The sequence below is a fragment of the Chelonus insularis genome, unplaced genomic scaffold (assembly GCF_013357705.1).
Source record: "Chelonus insularis isolate UGA/USDA-ARS -01 unplaced genomic scaffold, ASM1335770v1 contig_124_pilon, whole genome shotgun sequence".
Taxonomy (NCBI): domain Eukaryota; kingdom Metazoa; phylum Arthropoda; class Insecta; order Hymenoptera; family Braconidae; genus Chelonus; species Chelonus insularis.
The window spans coordinates 365,617-388,586 of NW_023276365.1; the positions used below are offsets into that span (position 1 = coordinate 365,617).

Genomic DNA, 22,970 nt, shown 5'->3' on the forward strand with positions numbered 1-22,970 from the left:
TGCATTATTCCTTGCCAATAAGCTATCATCATCCACTACTACTCTAACTATTTTTTACATTTTTTTAAAAATAATTAAATTAATTTATTTTATCTTTTCAATTTAGTTTTACAATTTTTCTTACATGTCGATTATGATAAAATTGACACTTTCAGTGTTGATGATAGAGTTGAGGTGTTTTTTCTTGGCTTTTACAGTTTTCAAGGTGCAAAAAACCACGTTACTATGTAAAGATATCAATTTTAAGAGTATTGCATGAACTCAATCTATTTTTCAAATCAGTGTCGGTCAAGGTCACATCTTAAAGTTAGAAGTTTATTCAAATGAGTTTTTTGTCTCAATTTTTTAATTGCAAGTTTTTGAGAAAAATTTTATTCAATACCAAGGGATATCCTTGGATGAATCAATTCCTTGATGATCAGAATATGAGCACGTGTTTCAATGCTAATTGTTCGTGAAAAATATTTACTTTACGGACACTTATGTGGAGATATGAAGTACAAGTCGTGCAAGCATGTAACTGCAGGCTTGCGTCAGGGCCACTTTATAACGACTGCGTTATATGTGGTATGTGTATGAGTAAAGAATAAGGACGAGGCAGAGGAGGTAAGCAAAGTGAAGTGTGAGTCAGTGTTTGTACTATTGGGGTTGCTGCAATGCGCAACCACCTTACTACAGTTTTCTCACTCCCTCTGGCTCTTAGCAGGATCAGGTCATTCTAAGCCCTCGTTTGGTGACATGTATACTACCCCTGGGGCCAAAATTATATCTCTGGTTTGATTTTGAGTAGTCTGCACTGTCAGATATTATCCACTTGTCAGAATAATGCAAAAAATAAGAAGGTAGAAATGAAAAATGATGGGGGAAGTTCTTTTTTGCTTCTGCTAAGACTTTTCAATCATGAAATCGTCGAACGTTGAAATGAATTAATGGAGTTATAAAAGCTTTTATTAATGTTTGATACAGAGAGTAATTTTTTTGATAGCTTACATTTTTAAAAGGGATTTTTTGTAAAACTGAGTAATCATTTTAAAAAAAAGATTGATGATGGAATTAGGGGATCAAATATTTTCAATATCTTAAAAGAATAATATTTATCAATTTGTTGTTATTGACATGAATACTAATATAAAGAAAGCTAAATGTAAATTTTTATCAGTTGAAAATATGGTTAACAAATCAATGAACTTTTAAAAATAAATGGAAAATTAACGTGATATTATTTAGAAGAATTATATGATAAATTTTCTAATAAAAATTACAGTGGGTATGAGATATGACTTATATAGCTTTTAGGATTATAACTATGTGTTGCATAATTAGAAGTAAGAAGATTAGTCATTTTTTTTTCAGAAAAAGAATTTTATTCGGAAAATTTACTCTTTCTTAAATCAATTATAACAAATAAATTAACATAAAATTTTACATTTAAATTATAAATTATTATGAGTTATTGTATAGTAAGATGAGATATGACTTTACAGTGATGTGATTTTTTTAAAATTAATTATCATTATTATACATTCATTATTTACAGGACATTTAAATTTTATTAGTCTTTTTTTATTGCGTATAGTATGCGTTAATTGATTTCCCCACTGCAATTATATTCATATATAGTTTCTTTGTCATATATAGATGTACATATAAATTATCATCTATGATTTATTTTAACGGTAAAATTATTTCGTGCCGTCAATAAAGGCTCGTAATCTGCTCGACCTTAATCGCATTGTGATTGTCTATTTTTTTTATTTAAATAAAATTTACTTGAATTTGATCAGTTACATTTTAAATATAAAAAAGTGAAGAAATATTATATTCTTTAATGAATATTAAAAACAATAAATAGTTATTTTTATGGACATAATTTTATTGTTGACTAATTGTAATATGAATAATTGGCAAATTATTTTATTTTAATAATACAGAATTTTTTGGATTAATTTTGCTAATAAATAGCATTTTAAACTTAATGAAAGAATAATTAATTAAAGTATCAAAGATGATGCCAAAATTTGTCCTCATAATGTCAATCATTGTTTAGTTTACCCTAGTTGTTCTTTGATCACACAATTATTCAACTCCATGAAGCTACAAGGTTATTATAGTAATCTTATTTGTAAAAAAGAAACCTTTTATTCAATCTTTCAATAGAAAAAAATCCACAAATCAAAGTGAAGCTTTTTAAATGAAAATGACATAAGTATTATTGAAGGTAAAATTGAAGATAAAAAAAAAAATAAATAACAATCAATGAAATTTTGATTTAACTGAATGATTTATTACATATTTATGTGTTAAAAAGATAATTTAAATAATTTTTTTTTTTTCAAGTACTTTCATATGTTCACTTTCATGTCATGTATAATCTGATTTTTTTTTCATGACATTGAAAATTCATATTATATATGTGTAAGGATTACGTGTTGTAAAAGGTCAACTGCAACGTGGTAATTACCAATATACTTATTTTTCATAGCTCACGACAATATTGCATGCTTAAAAAAATCACTTGTCCACTCATTTACTGATTCGTAGAAATAACATGTGGTCTCCAACAAAAATGTAAAATTTCAAATAAAATTAAAAAAAAAAAAAAAAAGTGACAAATAAATAAATAAATAAAATATAAAATTATTGGAATTTCTGATTAGATTGTGTATTCATTGTTGACTCAATTTTACAAATTCAAATTATTTGGACTGTATGTATATGCAATTAGATAGTATTGAAGCTCCACTGCCTTCCATGCCTACATTCTCATTCGATGATTGTATATACAGAATTAAGTTACACATATATAATATATACGTATGTATAATGAGAAATAGTGGAATTTCTATATGAACAGATATGTAATGGCAGCATTACGACAGATAGCATATTGGTGTAAGGGATGTTAAAGGGAATAGTACATGTAGCCACATTTCGTTGCTATAATCATATCTATGATAAATATTTACATATCCCAATTACGAAACATTTGATGTTTCCAAATATTACATAATTAGACAAATTTATAACAGTTATGATTAACTGATAATTAAAGGAATGTCAGTTGGTTTACAGGCTGATGAATTAATCTGTGCTGTTATTCATCATCTAGGAAAAAGCTTTATTGATGTGAATAAAATTAATCATGATTCGTTCATAATAAATTCAAGTATTTATTGGTATTGATAAGACTGTAACTTATCATTTCATTCTTGTAATTTATTTGTTGATGATACTTATTGCTTGAATTATATTAAAGTCTGCATAAAATTGATGTTTAATAAATGGCAGGTGAAGATAAGTTGGAAAGTTTCCTGTTCTCAGCTTTGACTTGGTCTTTTTCTCTGGCATATATTCGTTCTCTCTTCCTATTGATTCAGTTTTATTGTAACTCTAGAAACCACAATAGTAGAGCAGACTTCTCGAAAACTTTCTTTGGCGCATAGGCTTTTTATTCGTGAACTTGTGTACATTGGTTATGATGAAGGACGTAAATTTTCCTACTCCCTCATATGATAGCTTATAGAGTGTCCGAGAAGGGAGAAGGTCGGAATAATTTTTTTATTTCTTTGGTATGAGGCATCTCGTGCAAACCACTAATTCGCGTGCAGTACTGGCATGCAGGTAAAACTCCAGCTGGTACCTTCTCGTACGAGGATAGAGGGCGAGGGAAATTAACGAGATACCTTTCTGTAACTAATCTTAATCGATAGAACCACATTGTGGTTCAGATTTCAATGGAATGATAGTTTGATTTTATTTCAAGTGAGTTTTTGATTTGTCCTTTTTTTTTTTTTATAGGATGGTGGAATTTATTTATATTAGCTTTTATTCGGTGGATTTTTGCATGATTCATTTTTTAATCATCCAATCAATAATTTTTATACAAATATTAATTAGCCATTTTTTTTCAATATAAATAGGTTTGTTTTAAGAAAGAGCACAAATATTATGAATAGAGTAAATATACCAAGAAATGGATAATTAAGATTAAAAGATGGACTTGGTGGTTATAAATTATTATGTATATAAAATTGATTCATGTTAAAAGAGTTTAGTATTTGGTTATCTTTTGGATAATTTCCATCTGTTAATCTATTCACCATATATATATATATATATATATATATAATTGTCTAAAATATAAATTAAGATATTAATTGGACTAAAAAATGTGTATTTCATTGATGACTCTTTAAGAAGTTCATCTATAATTAAGAATAACTAAAATTTAAACTCTGTTTTTTTTAAATAATTATACATTAAAATTTCAACATTAATTATATTTATTAATATTCAATAAAATAACATTGTAATTAGAAAAGTTTTTTTTGCATTTTAGAAATTAAATTCAGTAAAAAAAATCCACATAACTGAGCTAATTAAAAAAACCACTTGAAAGTTAAATGATTATTAACAGGATTCGCGAGTTTAAGTATATCAAAGGACTTGAGCACATTTAATGACCTTTTGTAGCATATTGGTGATGGATTGTTAAACACTCGACATGGCTATCGGACAAAGTGCTTTCTAAATAAACGGTTTAAGTCATAAGTATCTAAGACTTACCAGATTCTCTTGGTTTATTGATTTTTTTTTATTACTTTTCTCTGTATTCTTTCGCAAGTTCACTGTTATGAGCTAATATTTTCTCATAAAATCTCAGACCTTTGAAAACTATATGAGACAAGTTGATCATTGTTTTCAAAGTAATCATTTTTAAAATTTAAAATTAATTCATCTAGACAGAATAATGCCATCAAAAACATAACATATTCGTATTGAATATTTTATTTATTTGCTTTCATTTATCGAGCAAGATTTTATTTATTACGAGCCTTAAATTTATTTATTAAAATTACTTATGTTTTATCACATATATTAGTTTATTAAGAGTTTTCAGAATGAATGATTTTCTTTATTTTCTTCAATTCTAAAAATTTGATTTGGTGAAAAATACTTTTATCCAGCGTATCTTATACACATATACTTTTTTTCGTTTAATTATTTAATTTATTGTTATTTTATTTCCTATTCATTATTTACTGTCATGATAATAAATATATATTAATCCAGAAGACACCTATACACACTTAAACACGGTTGAGTAAATAACACATTAATCGTTTATAGTAAACGATTAATAAATGTCTCAAGCAAATTCAGAATAGCGAGATATCTTTGATATTGCATTTGATTGTTTATACGCACGCAAAATGAGAAAAATGCTAATTAATCATATTAAAAAAAAATAAAAAATTCATAGACATTATGATGGATTTTTCTTTGAGTGTTGATATGAGTTGATAAATATCGTGACATTTAATAATAAAAATAATAAAACAAATTAATTTGTTTAAATAAATAATCCTTTTAATAAACTTGATCATTTTATGTCTGACTTTTTTTTAAATGGTACATGACTAATGAACATTTATACTCATATTTGTACGATAATGTATTATATTTACACTATTATTTACAAATGTTTATGACCAATCAATCATACACAATCTCTCTTTTCTCCGTATTTAATAATTTAATAAACCGTAGTAACACGAAAGTTTAGGTAACATTGGCGTGCATTTTTTGGCACGTTGACAAATGAAATTTTGGCAACATGTGTAATAATCAGTTGTCGCGGAAGCCGTGGAAGTAGTTGACGAATATGCATGGACACTTGGTACAGTTGATGGCGAAAGTTTAATTAACTACAGCCGTTGGGTTTCAAAATTCATTTCTTGCAACATACGGTAGAAGAGAGGGATTCATCATATCACCAAATAAATGTCTTCCCACGTGAATGTAAATGTATTATTGCATCGTTATACTCAGTACTGCAATTATGTACTTCCACTTCTTTTTGTTGCTTTTATATACATACACATACGCATACATTCATATGTAATCTTGATACATACTTGCTTGAATGACCACACATACTACTTAAATTAAATATAATTAAAAATGACAGCGTTTAGCATTTTTTTCTATTTCCTTTCGAGTTACTGCAGTATAAATATATCAGGCCAGTCTCGTTCCAAGGGAACTTAATTTTTTTTTGTTCAAATATTCCCATTATTTTTCATAAATATATTTATGTACATTTTTTTTTTTTATTTGATCGTACGTAATTATTATAAATTCCGTTCTCATTATGAACGATGATGGCTTAGCTCTTGAGCACACGTTCCATATTGCCTTGGACAGTTATTATTTATTTATTATAATTAAATATAATACTCACAATATAATAAGAATTGAGTTTTTAATACAAAGTTTATCTTTTGGATATTTAATTATGTTTTTTGTTTTATATATATATATAAGACTTTGATGAAAGATATACATTTTTTTTAAATTTATTATTGTTCTATTAAATTCTAAAACTCAAATAACAAATATATAAAAAATTTTATTACGAATAAATATTAAATTTATTTAACAGTAATAAAGTATGATTTTGTTCTGGTTTTTAATAAATATTTGTATAAATTTTAACTACGAAAAAATTAATTAACAATTTTTTTAATAATATAAATAAATAAATAATGAACCTTCGATGAAGGTATAGAGAGTATATTGTAATAAATTGAGTAGTTATTAACAGTGATAAATAAAATAAAAAAACATTTGACATAACAAAAAAAATATTTATAAATATTACTAGGATTAGAAAAATAATATCATAAGGAATTATTGCACGGCAATAATAATTTATAATTAAAATCTAAATTTGGTTTCGTTTCAGAGACTACTTCCGTATTCACTTGATCTCCTTCGGTCGTTGTGTTTTATGTAGGTCTCCGAGTACATACTTTTCGTGCGATCATCATACCTAGGACAGGAAAAATATTGATTGTCAAAAATAGTAGATTATTTTCTTTTTATTATTGTGCAATCAATTTTTTTTTTTAAATCTCTATCAAGCATTTAATTTTAAATCTAAAGAGTATAAAAATAATTTTTAGTAGAATAATAGCAGAGAGATAATTTTAAACGATAGTAAAAAATATTTTTGATTGTCTGCATCAGCAAAAATGCTCATTCATTGATGATTCTTTTGATGGAGTTATCAAAACAAAAGGATCCTGTTTTGTATTAAAACAAAATTTATTTTACTTAGCAAGTTGAAAGGTTGATCCTGAAGAATCCTAAAACATACCTCAAGGACGGTCGGCGAATGTCCAAAGTCTCGAGGTCAAAAGGCTCTCTTCTACAGAGAGAGCAAAACGCACATTGGAGTGTGTTCTTGAAGGCTTCCCGAAAGTCTCGGTTGAAGTAAGCGTAAATGAGTGGATTAAGAGCTGAGTTAGTGTAGCCAATCCAGAAGACAATAGAGACGACAATATCTGGACAGGCACAACGTTTACCACAAAGACTAGTTATCACATACCAGAGGAAAAATGGTAACCAGCAAAGCATAAATGTGCCCATGATGATACCAAGGGTTCGGGCAGCCTTATGTTCTCTTTTCATTTTGATCAAATTTTTATCTTTGGTTGGTGTATGCAAGTGATCTGTATTTAGTTCATTGAGCGTAAGTGTTTTTGATGAGCCACCACTGTTTAATTCACCATTCAAATTATTTAAATCTCGACTTGGCCTATGACTTAGAAGCATTGCATTGCCCATTCGACTGTGCATTTGTTTCTCTTGCTTGTTAGCTTCTTTGAATATAGCAAAATATGTGAGCGCCATTATTGTGCATGGTATCCAGAAAGATATACTGGATGATAATAATGCATATCCTCCGTTCACTTTGAACTCGCAGATTTCTGGATGCATATGACGATACTCGTTATTATCACTGGTCGTATACCACCCATTAAATATAGGAACGAATGATATAACAGCCGGTGATATCCAACATGCTAATAGCATACATGCTACTACTTTCTTCGTCATGTTGATGGGGTATTTGAGTGGTGTAACAATTGCATAGTAACGATCGACTGAGATACACATCAGATGTAGGATGGAGCTTGTGCTGAAGTAAACATCCAGAGAATTCCAGACATCACACATGAAATAACCAAATAACCAACGACCTGTTACTTGAACACTCAGATTAAATGTCATAGCGAACATTGCTACCAACATATCAGCGAATGCTAATGATACCACAAAATAGTTGGTGATTATTCTCAATTTTCTGTGACGCATGACTGATACTATAACTAGTAAGTTGCCAAATACTGCAGCAATTATGATGAAACCAAGGAAACAACCCTTGGTGAATGCAACTGACAAATCTGGTGCAATGTAACTGGAATTAGTTTCATTGTACAACTCGTCAGTTGGGATGTAAAGCTCTGTCAGAGATTTAGTATCCAGTGACGAGGCATCTGACGGATCCGACGTCGTCGCCATCCTCGACTCACCAGAGACGACGACGACGGCGACGAGAATGATGACACGAGCTTTCTTCTGCTTGTTCTCGGCTTTTTTTACACAATGCTCGATTAAGTGACTGATGTACCAACGAGTTTTCGTATCAGACTGGCCTTCATCCTTCTTGATGAGATGACGCTTGACGCACCAATGATGCGACTGATCGGTAACACTTGCCAGATTCACGTCAGCTTTTCGTTTAATCTTCCTGTCACATTCGTCAAGGCTTTGTTTTGCTTTGATCTGAAATAAAAATAATGAATATATTATTATTGAGTTTAGAGCATCATAAAAATAATAATGGATAATATTGTTGGAGAAAAATTGACTTGTTTATATTCATTGTAAATTTAAAAAACTACCGAGTGGACCGAGATAAATGTGACCAACAGTTACAAAAGAGATTAACCTTGGACAGAAAAGATATACATAGAAACTTCAAAAGCATACACATACATTCACACGTGATACCACTCTCATCACGTGAGAGTAAAGAGAAGACATAATTTATGAATCTCTATTTTTGCTGTTTTATTTAGGTCAATTATCCTGTGGGTAACATTCAGTTGACTGATGTCACAGTTTGCATCGCCACGTTGAGGACCGCAAAAAAGAAAAATGCACAATGGAATTTTTACACTCGACCTCGCTAATACACCAGTGAATATGAATTAAATATTGACCGTTGTGATAAAAGATTAATTATCCATTTTTATGCTCTTACTAATTAGTCCATGTAATTGATAAAGAGTTGATGAATTATTTATTTTCTTATTAATTGATATTATTAAATATGTTCTAGTTTTTGTTTGGAATATATTAATTCTCTAGAGGTTAAAATGCCTTCAAGGGTAAAACAATTTGCATTCAAGATCAGTGTCAAGGCAGTTAATGACTGAGTATGATAATGATAATGAACATTTTTATCATTTTTCTATTTCGTAATTAAGAGAAAGATATTCATTGCTCAATTATTTTACATGCTTTTTTTTTTAATTATCACTATTATAAATAAATATATTTTTTTATTTTAATTGCAAATTTTAAACTTTACCTACAGATTTTCGTTTTTAAAAATCCAAACTTTATTGATAAAATGAATTTTATTCAAAATAAATTTATTATACAAAAATATACATAATTGTTATTAAAAACAATGCTAATGTTTTGGAATAATTTTTATTTTAACTTAATTTTTCATTGTTAAATTTAATTAAAAACAAGATAAATTTAATTTTAATAAAAAATTATTTGATCGAGCAAATAATAAAGCGAGTGAAGTAGAAAAGTCAATTATAATACAAGAGATAAAAATTCCGGCATGAAAATGATAATAATCACTTGATACTACGAATATACGTGTGTGAAAAAAAAAATTCAACGTAAAAAAAAACACAACAGAAACACTAGACATTTATACATTTCTGTCCAACTTATTTATTAATACTCTAGATCGTTGGTAATATCATCATAAATAATGGAGTTTCGTGACTCTCAGCTCCATGAAGCTTTTCGTATATCACTTATACATAGTCCGCGAGAAAGAAGAAGATGAGTGAGTGAGGAAAAGAGAGATAATACGGAGGGTGTCTCAGCCGCCAACAGCTTCTCTTCTCATGGTTCAAGTCTTAAGATTAATAGTCTCCAGGGCTTTTCATCTTTTACTGTTGATGTAAGTCTATAATAAGCACTTCATCACAAGTTCGACTTGTAACAAAACTTTAAAGAGCTTTCAAAAATTTCTCTTTATCAAATACTCTCAAGCATTTTGATGTCCTTTAGTATTATTCTCACGATATTTTGTCACCAAAAGTTTTTGCTTTCTCTAGACTCTTTGATGATGCCAATGGATAACTGATGCTGTCAAGCAAAAACACTGGACAGTGGAAAATAAATTGATTATTTTTATCACAACGATGTTGCTTGTTCATTCTAATACTTATGGATGATGGTATAATATGTATATTTATATTTATTGCTTCCGTTATACCTATTTCATGCTTAGAATTACACTCAGGCATTTTGACATGTTGCTAAAAATACTGACGGAAATACTAAAAGACTTATAAACAGATTTATGAGCAGTTTAATTGTACTAATGTTTTGGATTTAAATTGACTGTGGTTAAATACTAGGTGTAATTGGGTATTGGGAATGTAAATTATGGAGATAATAATGATGACTGTGTAGATATTAGGTTGGAGATAGTTGAATGGATTGCTGGAGAATAACAAATTATTTTTATGATAAAGAAGCAGTGATTGATATAGAACTTATAATTGACAGGTAAACATGTCCTATGGGGAATCTGTGTAATAAAATTGTTGATCTGTATCTAACTTATGTAGCTAATTATTGAGTTTATGAGCTGTCAACCATTGGTGTAATTATACTAGTGATGTCTATTGATTAAATGCAAATTTTAAATGCTAGTTATTATTTTATCTACTCGTATTTGAAAATGACTAGATTCATTGAATGAGTGGACTAATTGTTTCTTTGTGTATTCATTGATATTTAAATGAATAAATAAAAAGTAAAAGCTAATATAGAGATACTCTTTTAGGAAGACCAATTAACTTTGTGTCAAAAAATGGAATCAAAGTATATTTAATTTCGTAAAAAAACTATTTTTTGATATTAATACAAAATGAAATGTACATTTTTAATCAATTACTGCAGTTGTTCTTACATTTATAGAAAAATATAAAATAGAATGTTTTAACATCAGGAATTTTTTAGTTCCAAGTAAATAAACTTTTTTGAACAAGAGAACATTGATTTCTAGATTTTTATGAATAGGAATAAAATTATTTTTTTCAACATTGAATAATTTTTCGCTACAGAAATAAAATATGAGTTTGACTGTACGTTGATTCAGTGTAGGATAAAATGAACTAGATGAAATTGTTCCAATCCAACAATCACGATTGTTGATTTAAACATCTAGAGTCAACAATACAAATTTTGACTAAACAATCAAAATAGTATCGAAAACCTAAGCATCATCAACATTTAGTATTTTTTACAACTAATGAGCAATTGTAGTGTTTTTAAGTTATCATAAAACATGACTTCGAGGTTGAATCATTTATATTTAAAAAATTTTTTTTTAATAATCATTTTAAAAACCATTAGCAACAGTCATGCGTTTTTGTTAAAATTGTTTTTTAATTGAATAAATGTTGTTGATATGATTCATATACTATGATCTAACAAGGCTCATTAAAAATTCTTCAACAATTAAATTTTTTACACAACGTTCTATCCAGGATATCATAACTCCTATCTTCAAGAATGCAAGTTTGTAAAGAAAATATTTATTCAATGGAAATTTATGCTAAACTATTTTTATTTTTTATTTCAAATATATAGATATATTTGGTTTAATTTCTCTCTATATAAACTCAACAGATGCTTGTAATTATATAACTTTATAACGTATGAAAGCATTTCAAAAAATCTACTGGTTTTAATTGTAGAAGAAAAATTATTTATTCAAGCATTACTTGCTATCAAACATGTACAATCAATGATAATCCGATAGGTTTACATAAATGTTTTATTTATTATTCTGAATACACTGGTGGTTATGAAAAATTAACTCGAGAAGAAAAAGTTCACGAGAATATCTCGTCTGAATAATGCAAAGAATTAAATGAAAGCATAAATAAAAATCGAGTTTTGTGTAATCATATTGCATCATATGAATGCTACATTCATAATCCGTGTGATCCATGTATTACTCTATAAATAAGTAGTAATTTATCGTTAGTACACCGGAATAACGGCCAATCACCGCTACACATGTATTATAAAACATTCTTTTTCTTTATATCCAACAACTAAGTTGTCTTCAGAGATTTATTTCAAATTCGTGATAAACTTTTATCCACAGGAGTTAGTAAAGATTTTTTTTTTACTATATGTTTTGAGTATCTAAAAAATAGCAGGGTGTTGGAAAAATTTTTTTTTTCAACACAAGTGAACGTATAAATCACAATGAGATTAATGTTTATGCAATTAATAATAAATTGGAAGTAATAACGAGAGCAGAGGAATTTTTTATTAATACAAAAAAGCATTGGGTGGTATACGAGAATTTTAATGAAATATGTTAAGTGCTTTTATTATGGGTAATTTTATATTTTCGTGTTTTCCTCATTTTTTGGCTCTAGAAAATCGAAAAATCATCCGATTTCAATGAATTTTTTTTTAAAATCATTGTTCCTACGACGGATTTATAAAAAAAAATATGGGAAATATTTTACTTAAGGATTTTATATAGTTTTATGACTTTAAATGTGATCATAAATTCACTTCTTTGAGTATAATAATTCATAACTTTTTTGAAAAGCATTAAACGAAGTTGATATATTTTTTTTGTTAATCTACACAGAGAGTTAATAAAGATTTTATAAATATTATTACAAATTTTAACGTTTTTATAAATGTGAATAGATTTTAATTGACTGAATTCAAGTTTAAGTAATTGAATGAACCGAGAAGAAACCTAATAAAAATTTTTATAGTGTAATTTTTACACATTTTAATGATGACAATGGAAGTAATTAACGCTAGTGACTCTTTTCAATTACCGAAGTTATTTAAAAAGTATTAAAAAAGAATTTTATCCCTTTTTAAACGGAAAGCTTTGAATATGAAAAAAAAAGATTTGATAACAATTGTAAAATCTTGTATAGTTTTATTATCTAACAACTCTCTACACAATACGCACGAAGAATAAAGTGAAGTTATTGCTTCAATTTTATGAGCAAATTCTGTAGATACTAGTTTGAAAATGTAACTTGACAATTTTAAGGTGAGAGAACAATTGAAGTATAAAACAAAAAATATATAAAATATTTTAACTATTTATTATTCAAATCAAACATGCATAACTTTGGCGACAATTTAACCTCCAAGTTTTCTTCAAAGCCGGAAAAATAGTGGCCCAAAGGTATATAAATTTTAAATAACTTTATTCTTAGGGTTCTAATAGCAACACCACGTTCTGGTTTTTAAGTATCTAAACCTGTACAACATTCACAATGGTACGAGAAACGTTGGAGAAGAGTTAAAAGAACTTGCCCTCATTCGAAAACAAAACTTTTGGTCTAAAGTAGGAAAATTAAGAATACGAGTAATTATTTTTTAATCACAAAAGATTTTTGAAATAAGTAGAGCAGAATCAGCTATCATACTAATATCCTTTCTTCCCTTCAACATTTGAATAAAAAGTTCATTTAAAATGAAAATTCTTTTAACAATTAATTTTATATCAAACAATTAATTGCGCAATTAATTCCAATGGAAAGAATAACAATTGAATAAAATGATTATTATTTCCGAATAATTATATTAATGGTTTCTCGTTATGACAATATACTCATTAGATGATGATACGATAATAATTGATTGTTAGTACATGTTGGTGGGTTACTGATGATAATGACGTATAAAATTAAAATTTGTTTTATATATAATGAAACAATACAACAAGAAATCATATTAAACTTTATATGGCCTTAATTCGTACAAAAGTGCTATGTATAATCCGTTTAATGGATCATTTAAACTGTATGTATGGTAGTTTAATGCTATTCAAAACTGCTCACTTATCTATTATAAACGTTTATATCGCTCTCGCTTACTCCTCATGTTCATTCTCAACCACTTAAATAATCCTTTGACTCTATTTCATCAAGTCTCCTGCGCGGGTTCTAAGCTCAAGTAACAATTCATAGTCATATAAGAAAATATGAAGCGGAAGAGGTTAAGGATATTCTTCGTAGAAATATTTCTGTAATAATTGTGTTAGTGTCCAATTTTATTTCATTCATTTTATTGCAGGAAGTTGAGTAAACACTTATTTTGAATAGTTTTTTTTCCATAGTCAAATAATTTGTTTATTCGAGATTGATTTTTTTTTATTAATCGGTTATAAAATAATGTTTTAAATCCATTTGGATTTCATTTTGTTATTAGCACGTTTTGGTGATAATCATAAGCATTTTTAAATAATTAGCCATGGTTTGTTTTATAATATTAAATTATTTTTTTAATTATAATAATAATAATAATTTAATTCTATTTTTATAAGATTATTACCGATTGAAATCTGTCTCAGTCTTTAATTAAAAGATTTTTTTAGTGAATCCAATTTTTTACTGCAAACTCAAGTGTTTAGAAACTAAACACTTACAGTGTTTGCAATGTTAAACATCATAAGCGAACTATGGCAATTTTGTAATCGACTTTTAAACGCTTTTGCCGTTTAATATTAAAGTTTAATATTAAAATTCCATACACAAATTATTGTATTTTGTCTTCACTTTTTACACATTTTTAAAGTGTGTTTATGATAATTTAATATTGAACACACTTTATGTAACTTTGTTTAACACACGCTGACAATCATGGATTTGTAGTGTAAAATCTGATTCTACATTTTTTAAAAAGATATATGTACACTGAGAAAAAAATTTCGTTAAATGAAAGAATTTTTTATCCAATCAATAAAAGAAACTTGGAATATTCTCAAGATAATATTTTATTCAGACTAATAGTAGTGTTATCAAAAACACATTTTGTCTTTTGTTTCAATGTTGCGACAAGTTTGAAAACCAATTTTCAAGGTTACGACAAGAATGAAAACAAATAACATTTCATTCATTTGAGTAAGTAAAATGATTTCAATGAAATATTCATAATTTCGAAGAAATATTTTATTGCGACTATTTGAAATTTCGATGTTAATGATCGAATGAAATATTTTTTGTATGAAGTAAATTTTTTTCTCAGTGTATGTACATGTATGTATGTATGTATGTATGATAGTGAACTTTTTTCATCTTTCATATCTTGAAAGCAAATGATGATATTGACTCCAGACCAATTTCATTCAACGTGTAATTACATAATAAACACCTGATAAGGCTTGAAAAAATTTTAAATCAGTTCTTTTTTCTTCTTAAACACAAATAATGATTTACTGAGAGTCTTTAAGAGTTCTGAATAGGAAATAGGTGATGTGGGCAAGTCAAATCATACCTAGATCTATTTTTTACTTTTAAAATATTAGCTAATACTTTATTTACAAACAAAAAACACTTTTCTCATACAATAGTTGTTTCATAAGAATTCTGAGTGCTCTTTTCAACTCTTCAAAAGTTGAATGATCAAAAATCCTTTCTTAATAAATAATTAAATTATTTATAACTAATTAACTAATCATGGTAGAAAAAAATAACTCCCATATTCATAATTAGCAAGCCAAAATCTATAAAAATTGCCAAAGTTATCTCGTCTACCTTTTTTTAAACAAATTTGCATGCAGCTTTCATGACTGGCCCATGGACTACATGTCTTATTAGAAACCTAAGACTTAGAAAAGTGTTAATTAACAATTGATTAACATTTTTTAAACATTCGTGAGTGTTAATAAATGTTGATGCACAGTAATGATTCCTGTACTCCACAAAACTCATTCCGATTGTCATAGTAATAATTTTTGTGCTGTGTTTTCTTGTGATACACAAGACTGTTTACTGTACCACATATGACTCAATTTAATGCAAACAGTAACTATTGCTCTGCTTTCATAGTTTTTTAATATCAACAGAACTGTGATTCCTGTGCCACGAAGCAACCAATCGTATAAAACTTTTCTTTCGTGTAAATATTAAGTAGGAATCCAAACAAAGATGCAATTTTTCCTAATAAAAAAAAGTGGAATCAAATTGAATAAAACCTCTATTAGATAGACTTATTTTAAAATAATTGCTTCCAAGAAAATTATATAAAATAGTAAATAAAATAACATTCAGTTTCTTAGTATTGCAAAAAATGGTTTACCAGTAAAAAAAAAGAAGTCAATGTCGTTGATCGTAAAAATATTTCAATTATCTACACTTTGAGTTTACTATTTTTAAGTATAGTATAAATCGATCCAACAATTGTATAGATAGTTATATCTTATCGTTTTTATTGATTTCCGTTAGAACGTTGTTGCGGTTTTTCTATCGAGCAGAATTAGAAAAGAAAAAATCCGGGAAATGTGTATTGTTACGTAAACTTTTGTGTGTGTATAGAATTTATGATTACATCTCGCAATTACCGATTAAAGAGAAAGAAAAACAATTCAAAATATTTATCAGACAGAATAATCCTTAAAGAATTGCATTGCAAAATAAATTGCGTAATATATATCGTCAATAATGGATTTAATGAAAAATTGTTACATCAATCACTACTGATTGACCCAGATCAAGATTATTGATTTGTTTGAAAGAATTGATAATGAATCCCGATAAACTTTGTTGTTTCCTTTATAAGAATAATAAAAAAGAATTAGAAAAATACTTCTATCGAATGATTACAATTAAATCAAACATGTCTAAAATACATTGAATTCGAGTTTATTAATTTTATTGCATACAGAGATAAATTTACATTGAAAAATTCATTTTTAAATTAAAGAAAAAATGTTTTTATTTTATTTTACGTTGTTGGACTTTACTTCATTTATTAAAAAGTTTATATAAATGTGAATAATCAAGATATGACTTCCACCTACACACCGACAACGAAATAAAACTTTGACAGTTAACTTCAAAAAACCTTCGTAATATTTTCTTTACAATACAGAATTTTTTATTCTCTCTTCACTTTAATTTATCACTGTATGAAGTTTGCATTCATGCAGCTGGCTTTTCACTGCAAATCCAAGTGCATTTTTGTGACACATTTAAACGTGTTAGATATGACGTCATCCATTTGATTAACATTGTAGTCACTTTTTACACACTTAGAAATGCATTTAAAGTGACTACAATGTTAATCAAATGGATGACGTCATATTTAAGGATGTATCACACTTTTATAAATTTCATTTTTAAAGCTTGAATTTGAAATATATAATAAAGTAAATAATACTTTGGTGATTTTCATCAAAAAAATATACCGTTTTTGATATATTTTATAAAACATTTAAATTTAATAGTCTCATTAAACTACGTGTTATTTGCACCGGAAGTATGTGAAATTGGAAGCAAATTACAAAATTTTCTATGTTTCATTCATTTTTATGGAAAAAAAATACTTCTATAAACTTCGAACGTTTATTTATTTATTTATTTATTTATGCACCGAAAATTAGGTGTTACTGGGTTTATTTTGCTAAAATTAAACAAAAACTTTGGCAAAATGGAATAATAGGTGGTCCGACATGTTGAATGCGATGCTGACCGTAGTCATATGGAAACTTTTATTTATAATAAATAATTATAAATTAGTGCAATTTGAATTATTACTAATTAATTGTTGGTTAAAATTTAAAAAAAGATGTAATGCACAGATGTAAAGTAACTCTATTGAGAATTAAAATAACTTGTGATTGTAAATATTTAATTAAGTATTCATAAAAATATTTTTTATTTTAAATAGTAACACCACCAGATGTTTGAATGGATTAAAAATGGAGGAATTGTGAATGAGAATAAAAGTATTCGAAAAAAGCGATTTTTTTTAGAGGAAATATATATCATGATTTTTAATGGAAAGAAAAATTTCACCAATAAATCTATCGTTTCATTGGGCACGATTCGATCAAGCTGATTGAATGCCAATTTCGTTTTGGTCCGACGGACGCGATGATTCGCATAATTAACTCAATTATATTCTACCTTCTCTGTTCAAATGGAAGAGCGAGAGAGATACATGGTGTGCAGCCGATTAAAACTTATGACAACTGATCGATCTAGTTAATTTTCGTACGCACGTGTGAACGTTTAGTAACTACATTCGGATATAAATAACCTTTGGTACAATTTCCGATTATCGTTTACATTGTATTGATGCATTCTTTTTCTTTTTTCTTTTTTTTTAGATATATGATACAATTAAATATGATTTCTTAGTAGAACAAATGCGTAATATGAAAACCTTGAGACTTATAACTGAATGTCGTTGCGTAATACATTACCGGAACTGTCAGAGATTAACAAAGATCTGCAATAGTAAATGTTGCAAGTGCTACAACTTTTTACCTTCTTTTATGTAATATCATTTTTTCTAAGGTGATTTAACACACGTGCTAGTGTAAAGGAAGTCAATAAAGTATTGAGTTTTGATCTTAGGAATAATTATTCGATCGAAAAAACATTAATTGTTGGTAAGGAGGTAAAAAAAATGTTTCCAAACATCATAGAGTGTAAGTGTTTAATAAGAAGTGTCGTTATCGATCGCGATTTTTTTTTTTTTTTTGGAAAATATTTAAAATTAATAACAAAATTGTTTACAGAGAAATATATTTTTAGTAAAAGTTATTACATCTGTGTAGATAAAAATTGCATTCCATAGTTCAGTTGAAAAGAAATATTGGTTATAGTAAAATGGACCAATGAGCTACGGTAAAAATTAATAGAGGAAGGGAGGGTAAAATGGAACACGGGAGATAATGGACTAATTTACTAAAATAAGGTTAAAAAAGCCTATTGCATTTTTTGTGCATTAATTTTTTAAATTTGTTAATGTATTAAAAATGATAAATATTTGTTAATATAATGATTAATTTATTGATTGACGTTTTTTCTTGGTGTTCCACTTTACCCCACCTTTCCCTATTTTAGTAAAAATTACTACATGATTTTATAAAAATTATAAAATTCTTATTAGAAGTATTATTATGAAATTATTCGAAACTTTACTAAACATACTGTAAACATTACATAGAGAAAAATATGGAATTATGGATCGCTTTCTGTTTTTACTGAACCATATTTTACTTAATTAAATTATCAACAATCATTATTTCTCTGATTTTCTATTTATTGTCAAAACGTTATTTTTCAATATTTTTGTAGGCCTGCTGATAAAGAACGTAGCGTATTCACAAAATAAACGAATGGACCATATTACTAACTGGACCATAATAGTACCTTCTTCTCTACTGTTTTGATGCTTTTCACCAAAATTTTTGTAGTAAAAACCCCTAAAAAACTTTTTTCGTGTTAGAACCATTTTATTTGGGACTCATAATTAGGCTTTGCCGAATCCTTTGTTTATTATTTTAATCAATTTTTTTTAAGGTGACAGTTTTTTTCGTTTACACCCTCAATTTCGATGAAATCAATTCCAAATACAAGAGAGGCATATACTCTTTAAAAATGAAACAGTAAAAATAATGAAATACACTGCAAAATCAGTAAATATTCACTGATTTTGCAGTATATTTTATTATTTTTACTGGTTCATTTTTAGAGAGTAGTAATGCATCAAGAATTGATAAGTCATGTGTGAGTTTGGTATGTAATGTAATACCTTCAATATGAAACAACGGTTTATTTTGATTATTTTTAATTATTATACTATAATTGATAGAGTAAAATAATTGGTTGTGGTTCTGAGACTTATAGATAATACATTGTAATTAATTTTTTTTTTTAAAGGTAAAGTAATAGATGTATTATATAACAAGTCATTTTGAAAGGTTTAATTTATTTTTTGCAATTATTAGAGATATGTTATTTTGTCGTGTACTTTTTTGAAATCACAATTTCTCTTGTACAAAAAAATAAAAATGGAAATTTCATGATTTATTGATATTAGTAGATGATTTTTTAGACTGCACACAATGGAAATTTTAGAATGAAAAAAAACGAAAAATTTTTTTAAGCTGAAAAGAATATTGTTTGAGTTAAATCGGTCAATTTATCATTTTCAGTAAGCTTCTATGCTTTATTTTATTCCCCGAAAAGCACGCTTTTTTGGAACCGCATTGAGCTTACAAGATTTAGTTATTGTAGAGTCGTTTTCCGCCAAAAAAAAATCCTGTTCTTTGTTAAGAAATACAGAGAACGAGAGTTTATACCATTTTGAGATAAGAATGCAGTTAGATTGGCTTTTAAAATTGTTATTTGTTCTCAGGAAGCTCTTAATTCAGAAAAAAACGTACTTAAGTAGACTTTGATGCATTTTCTCGGAAATACTTTAAAGAATGCCTTTTTTTCATTAAACTAATTAATTTTCTTCAGTATTGATCAATTAAAAGTAAAACAAAAAATATTTAAATTTCGAATGAAAAATTCTTTTTGTAACATATACCAAAAAGAACAAGGAGTTCAGTATCGACAAAAAGTAAATAAATATGTGAAAAATAAGATAGGAGACATTACACAAAAGAGGGAGGACAAAATTTATTGTCCTTCTGAATGTGATCAAAACACCAAGACAAATTACGAGGGTTGCGACCGATTTAATACTTGATAGCAGAGACTCTTATTATCAATGTTGAATTGTATACCAACTTTATTACTTTATCTATTGTGTTTGCTGTCAACTTTATTCCAAACGTTGTTTTTTTGTTTTTTACTCATATTCTGCTATTTTTTTACTCTCAAAGGAGTGTAATATTTGAGTTTTATTTTTTAGTTTATCCGCTTACTTTTTTGTATGTTAAAATAAAGATAAATTCAGCTGTTTAAGACAAACAAAGTAGAACTTAGAATGAGAAAAAAAAAATTTAGTGTTTTTAAAGCCACTCTAACGTGAAGAAATTCTTGGATACGGTGGTCTTTACGACTATATTAATGAAGATAGAGTGATACTTTTAGACATATTTATGCTCCCAAGGGTGTGAAAATGGAGTCAATGGCTTGATTCTTAAAATGTTGTAAATAAGACTGGGAGATAATCATACGAAATTATTAGAATTTTACGATGAATCTTTCTTTATAGCAATCTTCTCAAAAAAAAGCACACAATTCAAAGAATTATAACAATAGAATTATTTCTCATATTTGTGCTTTAATATTTTTAACAATTACTTTTTATAATAACGCTGTTGTTGGCTTTTCTTTCATATTTTTTATTTAAAAAAAAATGTTTTACATCTTATTAAGAAGAAATGGTCATAATATGTTTCTTTTTTTCATGATTTTTTGCTTCATCTTACAGAAATGTTACCTTTCATAATAAAAATAATAAAATAAAATTAAAAATCCAGCTTTTAAAATAGAAAATTATATCTTTTCAATTTCAATTGGACACAAATAAACCACTCCGGCTTGAAATTTAATCAATTTTACATTACTTTAAGAAATAGCGAAGTGAAAGAAGTTTCAAATCAGTATCGGTCAAGTCAATTCTCGAGACTGTTGACAAAATTATTTAGTTTATATAGCAGAACTTTTGTTCGCCAATATCTCAAGAGAGGTTTGACCGATTTCTTGTTATTAAATCATTTATTGATACTTCTTGAGGTTACTTTTAAGTTTCATAAAATCCTTTAAGAAGTTAATAAAAATCTACTTATAATATTTTAAACTCGGTTAAATCTAAAATAAAAAAATTTTAACGGTGTTAAAATCAGTATAAATAATTATTTGATATTAAATATTAGCGTATAAAATTTTTTCTTTTTTCATAAAAAAAACTGGCAAATATCTATTTATAAATATTTATTTGAGAATCACAGAATATAAAATTCATCAAAGATAATTTGATATTCATTTTAACGTATTAAAATCCTGATTTCGACTGGAAAAAAAAATTTTTTCAAGCATAAAAAGAAATAATATTTTTAAATACAATTTTTCCGCTGAATTTCAATGACCAATATATCTACAATTATTTAATTGTTATGCAAAATTGATGTCATAAATTAATGCCTGGTATATGAAATAAATCACAAGCAGAACAAAGAACATAGTTGTGAATTTCTGGCCATCCTAGTTTTCGGGTACAACGTGAAATTATAAGAGGAAGACCCTAAAATAATGTTCGTACAACAATAGAATTTAGTTGCATGAAAATTACACGTGTTTAATAAAAGTCGCCCGGAAATGAAAGATTTCATGAAACAAAAAACAATTAAGTAATTAAGGATTTTTTTTTTATCATATTGAATATATCATTCTAGAAATTAGATTGCTGAATGATCCTTAATTAGATCACGCTACGAAGCATTGTTGGCTGAGGTTATAAGGTAAGAGGGAAAAAGTTTCTACGTGAAAATTGGCTGGGGTTGAAATGAGTTCACTACAATAAACTTTCAGCCTTCCGAACGTCGTAATTCTATCCTTTATATATACATATAATAGTGTAGAAAGTAGGAAAGCTCTAGGAGTGAGGAATCCGGATATATATTGAGTTTTAATAATTCTAAAAATATGCACCAATCGAGTTGTTTGTTTGATTAAAAATTATTTTCTAAAGTAAAACATTAGAGCAATCATTCAATGATACTTATTCAGCACGATTCATTCTTTTGTTATTAAATAATTAAATACTTTAATCAGAGTATTAAAAATTAATGAGTTAAATGTCATTATGAAGTCGATATGGAGTAACTTGTATGTGAAAAATGACAATACCAACCAGGGAATGAAAATATTTAATAATATGAATGAGAATTATGATGAAATATTATTGAATTGAATATAATTAATTAATCTACGAAATAACTTTTTAATCAGCAAATGTAAAGAGTAATTGTCGGATGATTCTCTGTAATCCGGTGACCGAAAAAAATACAGAGAATGAAATTAAAATTTTTTTTAAGATTTATATTCCAGTTG

The 22,970-nt window shown here is 27.1% G+C and overlaps 1 protein-coding gene across 1 annotated transcript in view; it reads right to left on the minus strand.

Annotated features, from left to right (window-relative positions):
- Positions 1-6,471: 6,471 nt before the first annotated feature.
- LOC118067109 (octopamine receptor beta-2R-like) overlaps positions 6,472-22,970 on the minus strand; it is a 54,805-nt gene continuing 38,306 nt past the window's right edge. Inside the window, exons 2-3 of the mRNA XM_035083681.1 lie at positions 7,163-8,634; positions 6,472-6,835 (exon numbers count right to left, since the gene is read on the minus strand). Of these exons, the coding sequence (XP_034939572.1) occupies positions 6,745-6,835; positions 7,163-8,370 (1,299 nt within the window). The 5' untranslated portion in view covers positions 8,371-8,634 and the 3' untranslated portion in view covers positions 6,472-6,744. The remainder of the gene's footprint in view (positions 6,836-7,162; positions 8,635-22,970) is intronic.